The 13,990-nt window shown below is 32.8% G+C and overlaps 1 protein-coding gene across 1 annotated transcript in view; it reads left to right on the forward strand.

Moving 5' to 3' along the window:
* LOC106456994 (adenylate cyclase type 3-like) overlaps positions 1 to 13,990 on the forward strand; it is a 92,964-nt gene that overhangs the window by 32,548 nt on the left and 46,426 nt on the right. Inside the window, exons 6-7 of the mRNA XM_022382796.1 lie at positions 8,407 to 8,565; positions 12,164 to 12,302. Coding sequence (XP_022238504.1) covers positions 8,407 to 8,565; positions 12,164 to 12,302 — 298 coding nt within the window. The remainder of the gene's footprint in view (positions 1 to 8,406; positions 8,566 to 12,163; positions 12,303 to 13,990) is intronic.

The raw sequence follows: 13,990 nt of genomic DNA on the forward strand, positions 1-13,990 counted from the left end.
CGTTGCACCGTACTTAGTTAATTAACTAACTAATAGTTCTTCGTTTACGTTCTAGTAGTACACAAACAAATATTATATATAGTATACTATATATATATATATATATATATATATGTGTGTGTGTGTGTGTGTTATCTTACTATAACGAACGTAGCGTGTATGTCAGTATCTATGTATGTAACCAAAGCTCCTTCGCCATCTATTGAATGGTACCACAAACAAAATCCATACAAAATTTCACACTTTGGGTATTTAAGATTCAGAAAATTAGAAAAATAACTGGTATGTGCAACAACCATTTCTTTATAATGGAACGAAATTTTAAATAAATGTACTTTCACAACAAGAATACGACTTCCACTAAGATTATACGTGAGGGTTTGATTATATCTTTATTGATGTAATTTTTAAATGTAGTACTGAGAAACCGAGTTCTTAAAAAAACTATTATTTTTTCAATAAACATTACCACTTTTAATATATAAAAACATTACTTTTGAGCTCTGTACATTGATGCAATGAGTTGCGTATGACTAAAGAGCACAATCCGAAGACTTTTTCAGTGCAGTACTTCCCAGAAAAAAAATCCTTTTTATTAGAAAATGTTCACTTTTTTCTTTTCTTTTCTTTTTTCAATGAAGTATGAATACTACGAGTAGTAATTACTAACACAAACAGCCGCGGCCAAACTGGTAGCTACACTTATAGCATTGATAAGGATTTTACAGCAAATATCCATTCATTACTTAGTCAGGCCGCAGTTTTTGTTCAACATGGGGCATGATGGTGGGTAAAACAAGATACGCGCCTAGCTAACTAATTAATGAATATTTGCTGTAAAATTCTTATTAATGTTATGAGTGTAACTACAAGTTTGATCGCCAATTTTGACTTCATTCCTTTAAGTCGCACGCTCAGTCCTTTTTTTGACCTTACCTTTTTCACACATGACTTTTTGTTAATATAAACCAACAAACCACAGCATGTAAGAATGTGACACTCGATAGTAACCAACATTAGCTTTAGGATCACAACCATATTATTCGGAATAGACCTATACTTTGCAAAACTAACCAGATTATTTGAAATATATTGTGGTCTTTTTTTCCTCTCTAAAATAGTGTTAACAGCTTCCTCTACACTAACGCCATGGAATTTAGATTAACAGTTTCTTGTCATCATCTCAATGCAATCGGTACAGCCGTGTCAAGAATTATTATTTATGCTAATTGCTTAGGCTAATATCATGTGACGCTAAACGCTCTTTAATTAGGAGAATTTCATGAACATTTAAATTTGTGCTCAAAAGTTGCCAATCAATAATAACCGTCCACCCGTATGATTCTTTTGAAAACTTGAGCTCGAAACTGCTAATCTAGTTTGTTTGGTCTAACCAATACGTATATATCTGCACGTCCTTTCACCTTATATTTTTGCTACTATAAATCAGCCGTGTTTAATCCGAATGACAAAAACTAAAAATGATCCACTTTTACTCTTAGGCGAAGCTCTAGTAAAAATGTTAAACCTATAGCTCACGTGACTTTTTGCGTAGGCGTGCGCAAATATTTTCGTCAAATTTGGACTGTTTTTGTTGAATAACTTTGCACAACTGGTTTATATTTATACCAATCGAGATTCCTAATTGTAGGTTGTAAAGATCTACCAGTATACCCAATTTGAAAAAAAGAATCCGTAAAAGTTAAGTATGTTTTTCAATCAAATAAAGTTTCCGTACTTTTGGTGCGAAGAAAAAAAAATAGGAAGAAACTCGATCAAAATATCTCAGGTATTTCTTAATGGATAGCCTTGAAATTTGGTATGTGAAGTAAGAGTTCAGTAGAGTACATCCACTGAAAATATGTGTTAGATTTGATTACCACAGTCTGGGCTACATAAGGTGAAAATCGCTAACCTGTCACTCCTGTTTATAACACACAGTGTGTCCTGCGGCAGGTCATTTTGGCCGCACTACACACTACCGTGTGTCTTGATAATAATTATCCATAATTCTTTCACATTCTTAACAAGTTTGCAGTTAGATAACATTTTTGTTTACGATTTCATATCGATTCATAGAGCTTATAAATTATAACAAATACTACATAGATCATAATCACAATGTCCTCGTATCTTTGCATCAGAAGTGAGAGACAGCGACTGTTGAGCAACAATATAGAATAAAACAATTTTATGACAACACCTGAGCCAACAGGGTACAAATCTGTGTGCCATTATACGAAGTAATAAGTGCTTCTGTTATGTGTGTGTTTTAATATAGTTGTTCCAAGTTCTTATGTGTAAAGTTCTAGATTCAGGGTAAATCTGCTATGTGTGTGTTTTTATATAGTAGTTCTTACCTTACCCTGAATCTAGAACTTTACACATCTGTTATGTGTGTTTTTATATAGTAGTTCTTACCTTACTCTGAATCTAGAACTTTACACACATCGCTTTTCAAACATTTTTGTTCTTGATCTTCCATGCTCGTTTCTTTTTTCTGTATCGCAAATGTCACTGTTTAGCAAACAAGCGCGAATAAATGCGATTAGCCTACAAAAGAAATTCACATTTCGATTTGATATATTCAATTGTCATTTATATTATTTGTTTGTTTGTTTTCTGTTATAACATTCAATGCTCTTTCAAATATGCCATCAGGCATCAGTTTCCATCTCATTAAGTGTTACTTCATTGAAATTAACGTACGTTTAGTATAAACCATTAAATTATTTACGCTGCTAAGATTGTTTGTTTTTGAATTTCGCGCAAAGCTACATGAGGGTTATCTGCGCTAGCCTTCCCTAATTTAGCAGTGTAAGACTAGAGGGAAGGCAGCTAGTCATCACCACCCACAACCAATTCTTGGGCTACTCTTTTCCCAACAAATAGTTGGATTGACCGTCACATTATAACGCCCCCATGATTGAAAGGGCGAGTATGTTTGGTGGAACTGGGATTCGAACCCGCAGATTGCAAGTCGAGCTCCCTAACCAACTGGCCATGCCGAGCCATATTTATATCATAAAAGACACTAATGGCAGCGAAAGATAGTAACTCCTTCGAAATTATATTCAAACGTGACAGTTTGTTAGAAGAAAATACGTCGTATAAATTAGTTACGATTTATATTTCTTTCAGTGACTAATAATATACCTAATGAATGTTCAAAAGCATTTGGAAACTATATAATTATGAACGCACTGGGATTAGTTATCATCGATCACCAGTTTCGTGAAAGTTATTTTGTTTAATTCCTAGAGGCCTCGTATGTTTTATCGTTAATTAAAATGCAATTACAAGCATAGAAAATTACAATTCACGTTTAATAATGATTTGGTTACAATACATAAATGAATACTAGAGAAAGCTAGCTAACAATAAGAATACAGAACCGAGGTTTCGCAATCTACACTAAGCCGTAGGATGGTATTCTATATATAACTTGTCCCCCAATGGGACAGCGATAATTCTACGAACTTACAACACTAAAATCCGGTGTTCGGTGTGGACACAGCAAATAGTACAATGTGGCTTTGCTCTAAAATAACCAAACAAACCAAGCCAATCTATAACTTACGCCGTTTATGTCTTCTAAGATTGGAACGAGTTTCAAGAGCTAATATATAAAGCTAACTTGACTTGTGGTTAATTTGTTTCAATAATATAATTTTATTTTCAGTTTCTTATACCAAACGTAAGTTGTGGGTTAAAGAGGTAATTAAAACATCTAACCTATCGATACTAAACAAACAAATATTCAACAATAATGTGGGTTAATCCTAATGTTTTAAACTGCTCCAATATGGATAGATAAATAAATAACTTGTAGGATTTTTCAATATCAAAAACTTGACTTTTTTTGGTGCTTATGCAGACAGTTAAATTTTAACCACTTACTTTCTTTAAATTCTTCAACTCAATAACGACAACATAAATTTTAATTGTACAAAACTTAAAAATATAATAATTTGTCTCAAGCTAATCCTGATCTCGAGTATTTCCTATTTCTGTCACACTTCCTGTACTAACTGAAACTGTACGAGGGATAAAGTGGTAATTTACTCGCTGATATGGTCATAACCTGAAAAAATCTTAACACTAGAACTGTAGCCTCTACTTGTTTTGAATGTTGACTGATTTATTTTCTCGTATTCTGTTTGGTCTTCAAAAGCTACCTTTATTAAATAGGGCTTTTATAAAACTCAATTCATTCACTAAAAAGCCCTTCTGATACAAGATTGTGCCTTGCCTATTGATACCGAACTGATTCTATATCCTAAGTCATTTTTCTCAAAATTTTCACGCTTACATTATTAACCTATCGGCGAAACCAATAATAACCAAGAAGACTTGTCAGGAGAATCATTTCAAAACAACAATATGATATCTTGCTTAAATTGTGTAGCTCTTTGAACATTGTTCACAATTACTACATTTGTTTGAATCATGTAGAGAGAGACTGCTTGTACAGGTTGACTATCACTAATCCGGCATCATCGGGACCTGGAGGGTGCCGGATTAGCCATCTATTAGGTTAGAATACACCAAACCTACTAGCTAACCACCTCATCTTAAAATTAAAATATCCCATAAAACGTGGTTTTCTTTAAGTTTTAATCAAAGAAAATATTGGAAAGAAAACTTTCAAGCTAGACTAAAGTATTTACCTAATAGCGCGTATCTTGCTTTACTGTATTTGAAATTGTTCTAGCCGAAATTAGTGCCGGATTACTGATTGCCGGACTAGTGATGGTCAACCTGTATTAAGTTCTTCCATTGCTCATCAAAATGGTGTAACGCACAATGGCAGGCGTTGAGATTATCAATTTTTCATCTTGTTTCTGACTTGCTTTAGCTTTTCAGAAATTTGGCTTATCATGAATTGCTTTGTGTATATTCTATAGATAACATTTTATTTTATCTTGAAACTATCCATATAGCTGGAGAAGAATACTCTGCCAATTTTGTTTCATAAATCTCAAATTTGTGATTGCTTATTTATTCCAATTTATCACGTGTTTTACAATCATAGTTTGGTGTTTCACATAAAATTCATAACGTGGCTTCACAAAGGCTAAACATCTGGACATCAACCACAGCTTTTGCTTCAAGTATTATTAATAAGACTATTTCGTACGAACGAGTGTTAGCCTCTTTCCTATGTTGATATTTTTTTCTTCACAAGTGTTTTTAACTATTTTTTACCTCACAGCCTATGACTGAAGCCTGAAGCCATAGTCATAAATTATATTTATTGTTATGAACTTAAATTATTTTGCACCATTTCAGTGGCAACTAAAATAAATTAACAAAGTATTGACACTAATATGCATTAAACGAGATGGAGTTTGTTGTTAAGAAAATCTAACTATCTGCAAGAAGAATGAATGCATTTTATTATACTGACAAGAGGGAATCCTCAATAGCCGCGGCACTTAAAATTATTTTAGGCAGAATTAGAGTAAATTAATCTATGAGACTTTTTTTTTATTTTTATTAGCTATATTTTGTGCGCCAGTAATACCAAGCGTGGGCCGTGCGTATACCCTATTCAATGTTATTACTAACCAGGATGTCTACCAGCCTACCCTCAAATTGAAATTATTTTAAGCAGAATTAGAGTAAATTAATCTATGAGACCTTGAACGTGTTAAAATATATCAATCGAAAGGGTTTGACCTCCTGTAATTGGATCTCAAATCGGTCAAGCGGTAACGGAGCTACGAGCTAAAAGTTTGTGCTTTAAAAAACAAAACAAACGAACTCAGAGCGGTTCTATGAGCTTAAAAATGAATTAAATACGTACCCACATATACAACAAAATACAACAACATTGCTATAAGTCCTGATGACGGGTGTAGTTTTAGTTTCAAGTATTTTTGTTGTAAAATAGTTTTTTGTGAAGTTTTAAAAAATTTTTTTGACTCCATGCTAACAAAAGGTATGTCAACGAAACTTGTCACATGTTACTAATTGGTTAGGAATAATAATTTATTGTATATATGAATATGAAAGTATTATTTGAAAGTGAGAATAATTCATACGCTAAATAAGAAAAAGTATTTCAGGAAAATAAAATATAAAATTTTTATTACTTTAGCAATCAAATCAGTCACAAAGTTGCAGTGCGTTTAAAGTGCTTCTGATCTTACGTGTTTTCAATAACTTTAGAAAAATAAAACAAATAGTAAACATTCACTACTTTGATTATCAATATGCTTAAAATCACTGAAGAATAAGATCATTTCATACTGTTAAACAATCTTCTCAGGACTGAATTTACGTTTATTACGTGTCGAAGCTTATGTATTCGGATAGTTTCTTTAAATACGTAAGTAGTGCTCTGATACATTACTCTGTATTGTTTTAATTCTTAATTAAATATAGCATGTATAGTCACTCGTAGTAACTGTCTACGAAGAGTTGGTCAGACATATTCTAAATAAATAAACATAATTTATGTTTTTTAATAGAATTTAGAAATTATTCATCTATCGAATTGATAATGACCAACTACCTAAATATGGAAGAACAAGAACAAATTTGTGTTACATTAAAATACTTTTTCTGAAGAGGAGTATTTACGGTTGACGTGAAAAGGAACATAAAACAATTTTCTTGGACACGTTTGTATATATATTTAAATTTAAACCATTTGAAGCTTTGTACTCTGTTACAGTTTGTGTTTTAGTAGAATGCTCCTGAAGAAACTGTAAAGTGAAACGTCGAGTGTCCAATTAAAGAAAAACAACAATCTGGTTTTCCAGGGTCGTTTATTTCTAGTATTAAAATGTATTCTATACACCAATATGCACTACAGAAATTAAATAAAGATTACACATATCTCGGTGAACAGACGCCAAACGAATCTTCGAAACTTACTTTTACAAATTGTTCATCGTGCTACCAGTGCAGCAGATGTCGATACAGGATAATAGTGAAGAATTTCTGTTAGTTATAATAAAAAGTCATACATCCGAAAAGAAACACGTCTTCCTACAGACCGGTATGTTCACATAAATGTCGGAAGATATGGCCATGACTAAAGCGGTTACAAAAGCCTCAGTAAAAACTCCTCAGGTCAAGCCTTACATAGCCCTATATTTTATTCCAACTTTTCTGGATCTCGTGTAACCCTACTTTTTTTACCAAATGGGTTGGTTGGCTCAGAGGTTCGTTTTTAACTCTGATTTTTATGTTTTAGCAGTCTAAACAAACTGGGTGGATTTCTTTCTATGATTGTTTTTAGATATCCCCGCAACTCTACTCAAGGACTATTTGCGGTAGTCGTCCCTAGTGTTGAACTGATAGGCTAGACAGATTCACCACCAACTCGTGGGCTACTCATACCTGACCAAAAAGTGGGATTTGATTGACTCTCTTATAACTTCACCACGACATCAAAGCGTGAAGCGTAATTTTATTTCTATTTTAGCGGTAACTATTGAGCTATTTTAGACTCAGTTGAATAGAAGCATACTCGGAAAAAAATAGCAAATAGTTGTGATTGTTTTTCTACAGAAACTCCTGAGTGAAAACTAAAACTTCTAATATTTTTGAAAGTTACAATTTATAATAATGGATAATTTATTTTAACTATTTTTCATTGTTGTTGTTTTGTTTTTCTTCTCTATTTAATGAAAGTGATAGTTAAGTTTAAAGCTCTTCACTAGAAACAAATTCAGTTATTACACTTACTCATTTTTAGCGGTAGTACTCATTTCAAATATATTTAATCTAGTTTTACTTATCCTTTAAAGAAAAAAGGCAAAATGTTGAACGTTTTTGAAATTTTGTGTTCCCAAGTATTCCCTTGGTAATATTTGTTGAATAAATGCTAATTCGTTTGTACTGTGTAAAATATCAAAGTTAAACTTTTCAATTTAGAGTCACCATATTTATTAATTTATTGATAATGATACCGTATTTCTGAGTACTGTGTTCCACACGTATAATTGTCAAACAAGTATTTAGCAAGTGTGAGAACTCTTCTTTTGTTTCAAGATGGCACAAACTGCACTGCACAGTGCTCTTGAAGTTAGGGCTAACATACCATAGCTTTAGACTCATAAAAAAGTATTATCATACTTTATTAGACGACTCACGCAAACTTCTGATATCAAATTCACAAAGATTAATTACCATGTACACCAAGTCGAACACACGCTAAAGATAGAATTGAGTCAACTGAATTTAGTTGCTTTTGGTTCACTTTTACGAGTCGTATTTCTTTAGTGACAAATTTAAAATGATAAAATGTCGTTGAAATATTCCTTTAGTTTAATTTACAATATGTGCAACAAAAAGTAATACGTGCTTGTGTACACGTCACCGTTTCTTTTCAGATTTATGAAAGTTGAGACTAGTCATAATTAATAAAGCATCTTTGTTTCTCCATATTAGGTCAGTAAGAGAAGAAACGAAATCGACAGTAGACATGAGAGTAGGGATTCACACAGGTGGCGTCTTAGCTGGAGTGCTAGGTCAGCGCCAATGGCAGTTTGACGTTTACAGTCGAGATGTAGAGCTCGCCAATAAAATGGAGAGTGGCGGACTTCCTGGGTGTGTAGAAAGATTAAAATAACAAACAACTTCTCAACAAATAAAAATAAAATACAGATATATATAAATAATATTTTCAGTACAAAATTCAGATTAATATTTAATGTTATATGGCCGAGTGAGATCACTTAAATATAATATGTCAGGGTGAGATTACTTAAATATTGTATGACTGACTGAGAATTAATCTCACCATGACATATAATAATTAAGTAATAAATATTATATGTACGGATGAGATCACTTAAATGTTATATGACCGAGTGAAATTATTTAAATGTTATATGATCAAGAGAGATTACATGAATACAAAACATTCTCAAAGCTGCAACTTACGATATTTCAAAGGAAAGAGTTAATTATTATTTTTTAATCTCAACAGATTAGAAGTCAGCATAGCAAAGTATGTCTTACAGTGTGAATTGATAAATACATACCCCCCCAAAAAAATCAATATGTTTTCACAAATATACAGATAGATGCATACCTTAAAGATGATTATGCAAGTCACCACTCTTTACAACACAATGCTTATTACTTATTGTAGTTTTTGTGTTCACTAGTAGAGGGTACAACATTCACAATGCGATGGCCTGCTTACCATAAATTGTACAGATTTGCCTGAGGAATTCTCTACCATCCCTCTGCCAATATCACTTTTAACTTCTGAAAAATCCTTTGAGGGTACTTCACTGGTCAGTTCCAGTATTATCCAAGCATGTAGGATTGAGATCTGGTGGCATCGATGGCTATAACAAACATTCGATACCTTCGTTATTCAGGGATGTGTTCGCAGCTGCTACACAATAGGATCAGCTACAATCGTCCATTAGAAAGATCCAAGGACAAATCCCCTGCACGAGTGTACTGTGTAATCAACCCTGGTGAAGAAGAGATCAGTCCGTGGTCTAGTAGCGATTTCTGCAAACTTACGCGCAGCTCTATTTCTGTTGATTTCTTCACATGACACATGATTTTGGTAAGCATCTTATACGCAAACGACTTTGAGCGAGATGCAACCCTATCATTGCATGCTCTCGAAGTCTGATGGGCGTTACATTACTCTAGACTAGTTTTGTGAAAGGCATCGTAAAGACATCTAGAGAAATCCTACTTTGTGGGATTACTTATCAATTATCTGAGAAGCTATTATCAGTAACTTTGATCAGAACAAACTGCCAAGATAAGTGAAGTACTGGGTTAACATTTATTTTTAATTTTGCTAATGCCCCCCAGTGGCACAGCGGTATGTCTGCGGACTTACAACGCTAGAATCCGGGTTTCGATACCCGTGGTGGGCAGAGCACAGATAGCCCATTGTGTAGCTTTGTGCTTAATTACAAACAAACAAACAAACAATTTTGCTAATTAAATATACCGCTCAAACTAGAGATATACAATGTCATAAAATAAAAACTCGTAATAATTATAATACATTGATTCATCGGTTGAATACTCTCTCTGTTAAAAGATTTATTGAGAATAATTTCTTACAATATTCAGCCACCTTAGGAAATTTAGATTAGTCTTAAGTCCATATATTAAAATAACATTGCAAATAATCCTTATAATAAAGTTATATATATATACACACACGTGAAAATGACAATATGCACATGTTCCCATACTATCTGTATACAGAGGATTGAACATATTATATTAAAGTGGTTTTGAATGTGCAAAAAAGAAAGTCACATGACACCTACAACTGGTATAATGTCGCGGTAGAATGACATGTATCACAACTACATTTTGACAATTCATAGGTAATGTGATGCCACCAAAAATTGATCGCTTTTGGTAAGAGTATATAACAGCTTTTTCCACCATTATATTCATACACTCGCGGTATGTCTACGGACTTACAACGCTAAAAACTGGGTTTCGATACCCGTGGTGGGCAGGGCACAGATGGCCAATTGTGTACTTTTGTGCTTAATTACAAAACAATAACATGTACACTCAGGTCATAAAGGTGTGTTCGGATCTGGGATTTAGAATTTCCAAGGCGGGGAGATTCCTTGTACTTAATACTAAATGGCATTAGAAAATATAGGGATATGGATCAACTTGGGGTACCAGGACCATTCAGAAAAAAACCTACAACAACTCGTACCCCTTGCTATTCAAATTGTGGCATCTTATAACAGGTGAGAATCCACAAAACATAGGTCCGTGACAAAAGCTATTCACGTAGTCAAGGCAACAGAACACAACTTATTCAAGAAGAATCTCCGCCTGGAAAATATATGTGTCATACATATAAAAATCGCTTCCACGACATATCTGTTCAGCCATGAATTATCTAAAGCAGCTGAAGAATGAAACGGTATTCATGCTGCTCCATATAAATACATACCAGATGCAGTGACTATGAAGTTCTGTGCAATTTACTCTTGAGGTAGATCTAGGGAAACAGTTGTCCTCATACACTAAATGGATTGTGGAAAACAAGCAGAGAAGAGTAGTGTACTTTGAGCATGATAGTCTCCAACGGAGCCTTTTTCAATGGAAACTATAATTCCAAGCCATGGTTGTCAGGTAGGATAAGACTGGACGTGGTGACATGGACTTTAACGACGTGACGAGGCTCCAAAATCATTTTAATATAAAGTACTCACTTCTGTAGTGTATAAACGGGTGTTCTGCTGTACATTTGTTTGTCTTCTATAATCACATGGCTTTTTTTCAACATAGTTTAAAATGATATCTGTGAAGGCTGCTAGCCATTCTATTATCATGGTAATCACTAGAATGTTTGCAATGCTGACATGTTTATTTTTGTATGTGAGTATCTATCTATGCTAAAATGTATAAATGAGAAATAAATAGTTTATATTTGTTGTTCAAATATCAGATGCACCTTCTATGGATATTATGTAGCGTTACTATTTTCTTTAGTTTTATATTTTGGATTTTAAAAGCTGGTTTCTGTTCCATATTATAGTATATCTAGCAGTAGTGAAAATACTCATTACCCAACATGTGAGAAAAGATTGAACTGTGTCACTCCTTTTTGGCTAATGTTAATGTGAGTCTACACTATACAAGACAACATTTATTTAACTATATACAGTATATTGTATTTTTAAATCATTTGAGGTTAGTATCTAACTCATGTGGTTGATTGTTTATACTTAGTATATTTTTCTAAAGGATATGTTTGAATTGCTTCTGCATTCTGCACTTTCAAAATAGCAGAAGATGGTTCGGCAATGAGTCATTCTGATTCCGGTTTCTTGTAGTGTAAAGAATTGTTAATTTGTAAAGGAATTTTTCTTACAATTCTGATACTTTTTGGACATTAATTCTTTGTTTTACTCTTCTGTCTGGCTGTAATACATTTAGTTTAAATTTGTTTGTCGTTTAAGCGCAAAGCTGCATAAGGGGCTATAGTTGAAACTTTACAAAATTTACTATTTAGAGGAACTACTGGATTGCATTTTTGCACAGAAAGAGTAACCTAGATTTGTTTCGTATGAGATACCTACCTTGTTTATATGCATACATATCAATAATGCTGCATTAGCACTTATCACAGTTTTTACTAAATTTCACCTTATCAACTCTTTTTGTACATATGTATTCATATCTCTAGACGTGTACATATATCAGAGAAGACCCTCAGCTTCTTGAACGATGAGTTTGATGTTATTCCTGGTGATGGAGCTTTCAGGGAAGAAACCATAAGATTAGCAGGAATCAAGACATACTTCATTGTAGGAGTACTAAAACCTGTAAGGAAACCTTTAATATATTTTAAAGTATCCAAAAATTGAAACACGGTGCTAATTTATTTAGAAATCAAAATTTAGTAGCTCTACAAGTAATTCTTTAGCAAATAGTCTTAATGCGGTTACTGAAATTTAGCTCATTTCCTTATCAAATATAAATATATGATAGGTAATGACCAAATTATCAAATAAAACTATTTAAATAGGAAACGCTGATAAGTTTAACTTGTATCTCATTCATTATAGATCAAATGTCTGTACAAATTCCTACGATGTTTGGTTTTACTATTTTATGACTATAAAGTGTTAATATCCGCTGTTTAGCCGAACAGTTAGTGTATATGAATTTTCATTATTATGTTATTATATTTTTGCTTCTATGTGACTAGTGTGTTTTAGCGCAAAGTTATACAATGGGCTATCTGCGTTTTGTCCATCGCGGGGAATCTAATACCAGATTCTACTGTTGTAATTCCGTAAAATTACCGCTGACCAATCGAGGACATGAACTAAGGTCAAAGACCAGAAATGCTGAAAAAATACAGTATGTTATTTTAGTAGGCTTGCTTTCCTATGATGTTTCATTTTGTCTTTCAAATATTGAATAGCTAGTGAACGTTTCAATATTTAAATTGTTAATAAAATTTGTACCTACTTTCTTTGGTACACCGAGGACTATACTCAACGGTTTTTGTTTTAATAGTAGCAATGATGAGATGTGACAAGCACTTAAGTTACATATATGGGTAGGGGACAGACCTATCTAGTTAAATCAGCAGTATGGTATTGACACCATCAGGATGATTATCCCTAGTTAAAGGCATTATAACACGTGATTGCTCCATGTCTTTGTTAAACTCCTGTTGATAGCTTCCATGGCATGTTTATGAATGGTTGTAAAGTAAGTGATCTATGTTGTTTTGCTAATTAGGTTGAAAATTGTAAGAAAATGATCTGTAACAAAGCATCACAAGTGATGGACAGCGTTAAAGTTCGTTGTTATTGGTCGAACCGTCCACTACAATTAGTCTTACATAGTAAGATCATGCAATTTGTTATTTCAAGCTACATCTTACATACTAAAAGTCGCTGATTATCTCAAAGGTCGTCATATATATAATAAATGTTGTTTATTATCTCAAAGTAAATAATACGTAATAATAACTTTTTATTATTGCAAAATTCATCCTACGCAATAAAAGCTGTAGATTTCCCAAAATACATTATACGTAATTAACTGTTGTTTATTATACAAATATTCATAATATATAATAAAGCTATTGATTATATCAAAGTACATTATACATAATAAAAGTTGTTTATTATCTCCCAGTTCATCATACGTAATAAAAGCTGTTTATATCCCAAAGTACATTATACATAATAAAAGCAATTAATTCTCCCACAGTTCATCATACACAATAAAAGTTGTTTATTGTCCCAAAGTACATTATACATAATAAAAGCAATTTATTCTCTCACAGTTCATCATACACAATAAAAGTTGTTTATTGTCCCAAAGTACATTATACATAATAAAAGCAATTTATTCTCCCACAGTTCATCATACACAATAAAAGTTGTTTATTATCCCAAGTACATTATACATAATAAAGCAATTTATTCTCCCACAGTTCATCATACACTAAATAAAGTTGTTTATTAATCCCAAGACTATTATACATAAGTAA

Source organism: Limulus polyphemus, unplaced genomic scaffold, assembly GCF_000517525.1.
Source record: "Limulus polyphemus unplaced genomic scaffold, Limulus_polyphemus-2.1.2 Scaffold279, whole genome shotgun sequence".
NCBI classification, from domain to species: Eukaryota; Metazoa; Arthropoda; class Merostomata; order Xiphosura; family Limulidae; genus Limulus; species Limulus polyphemus.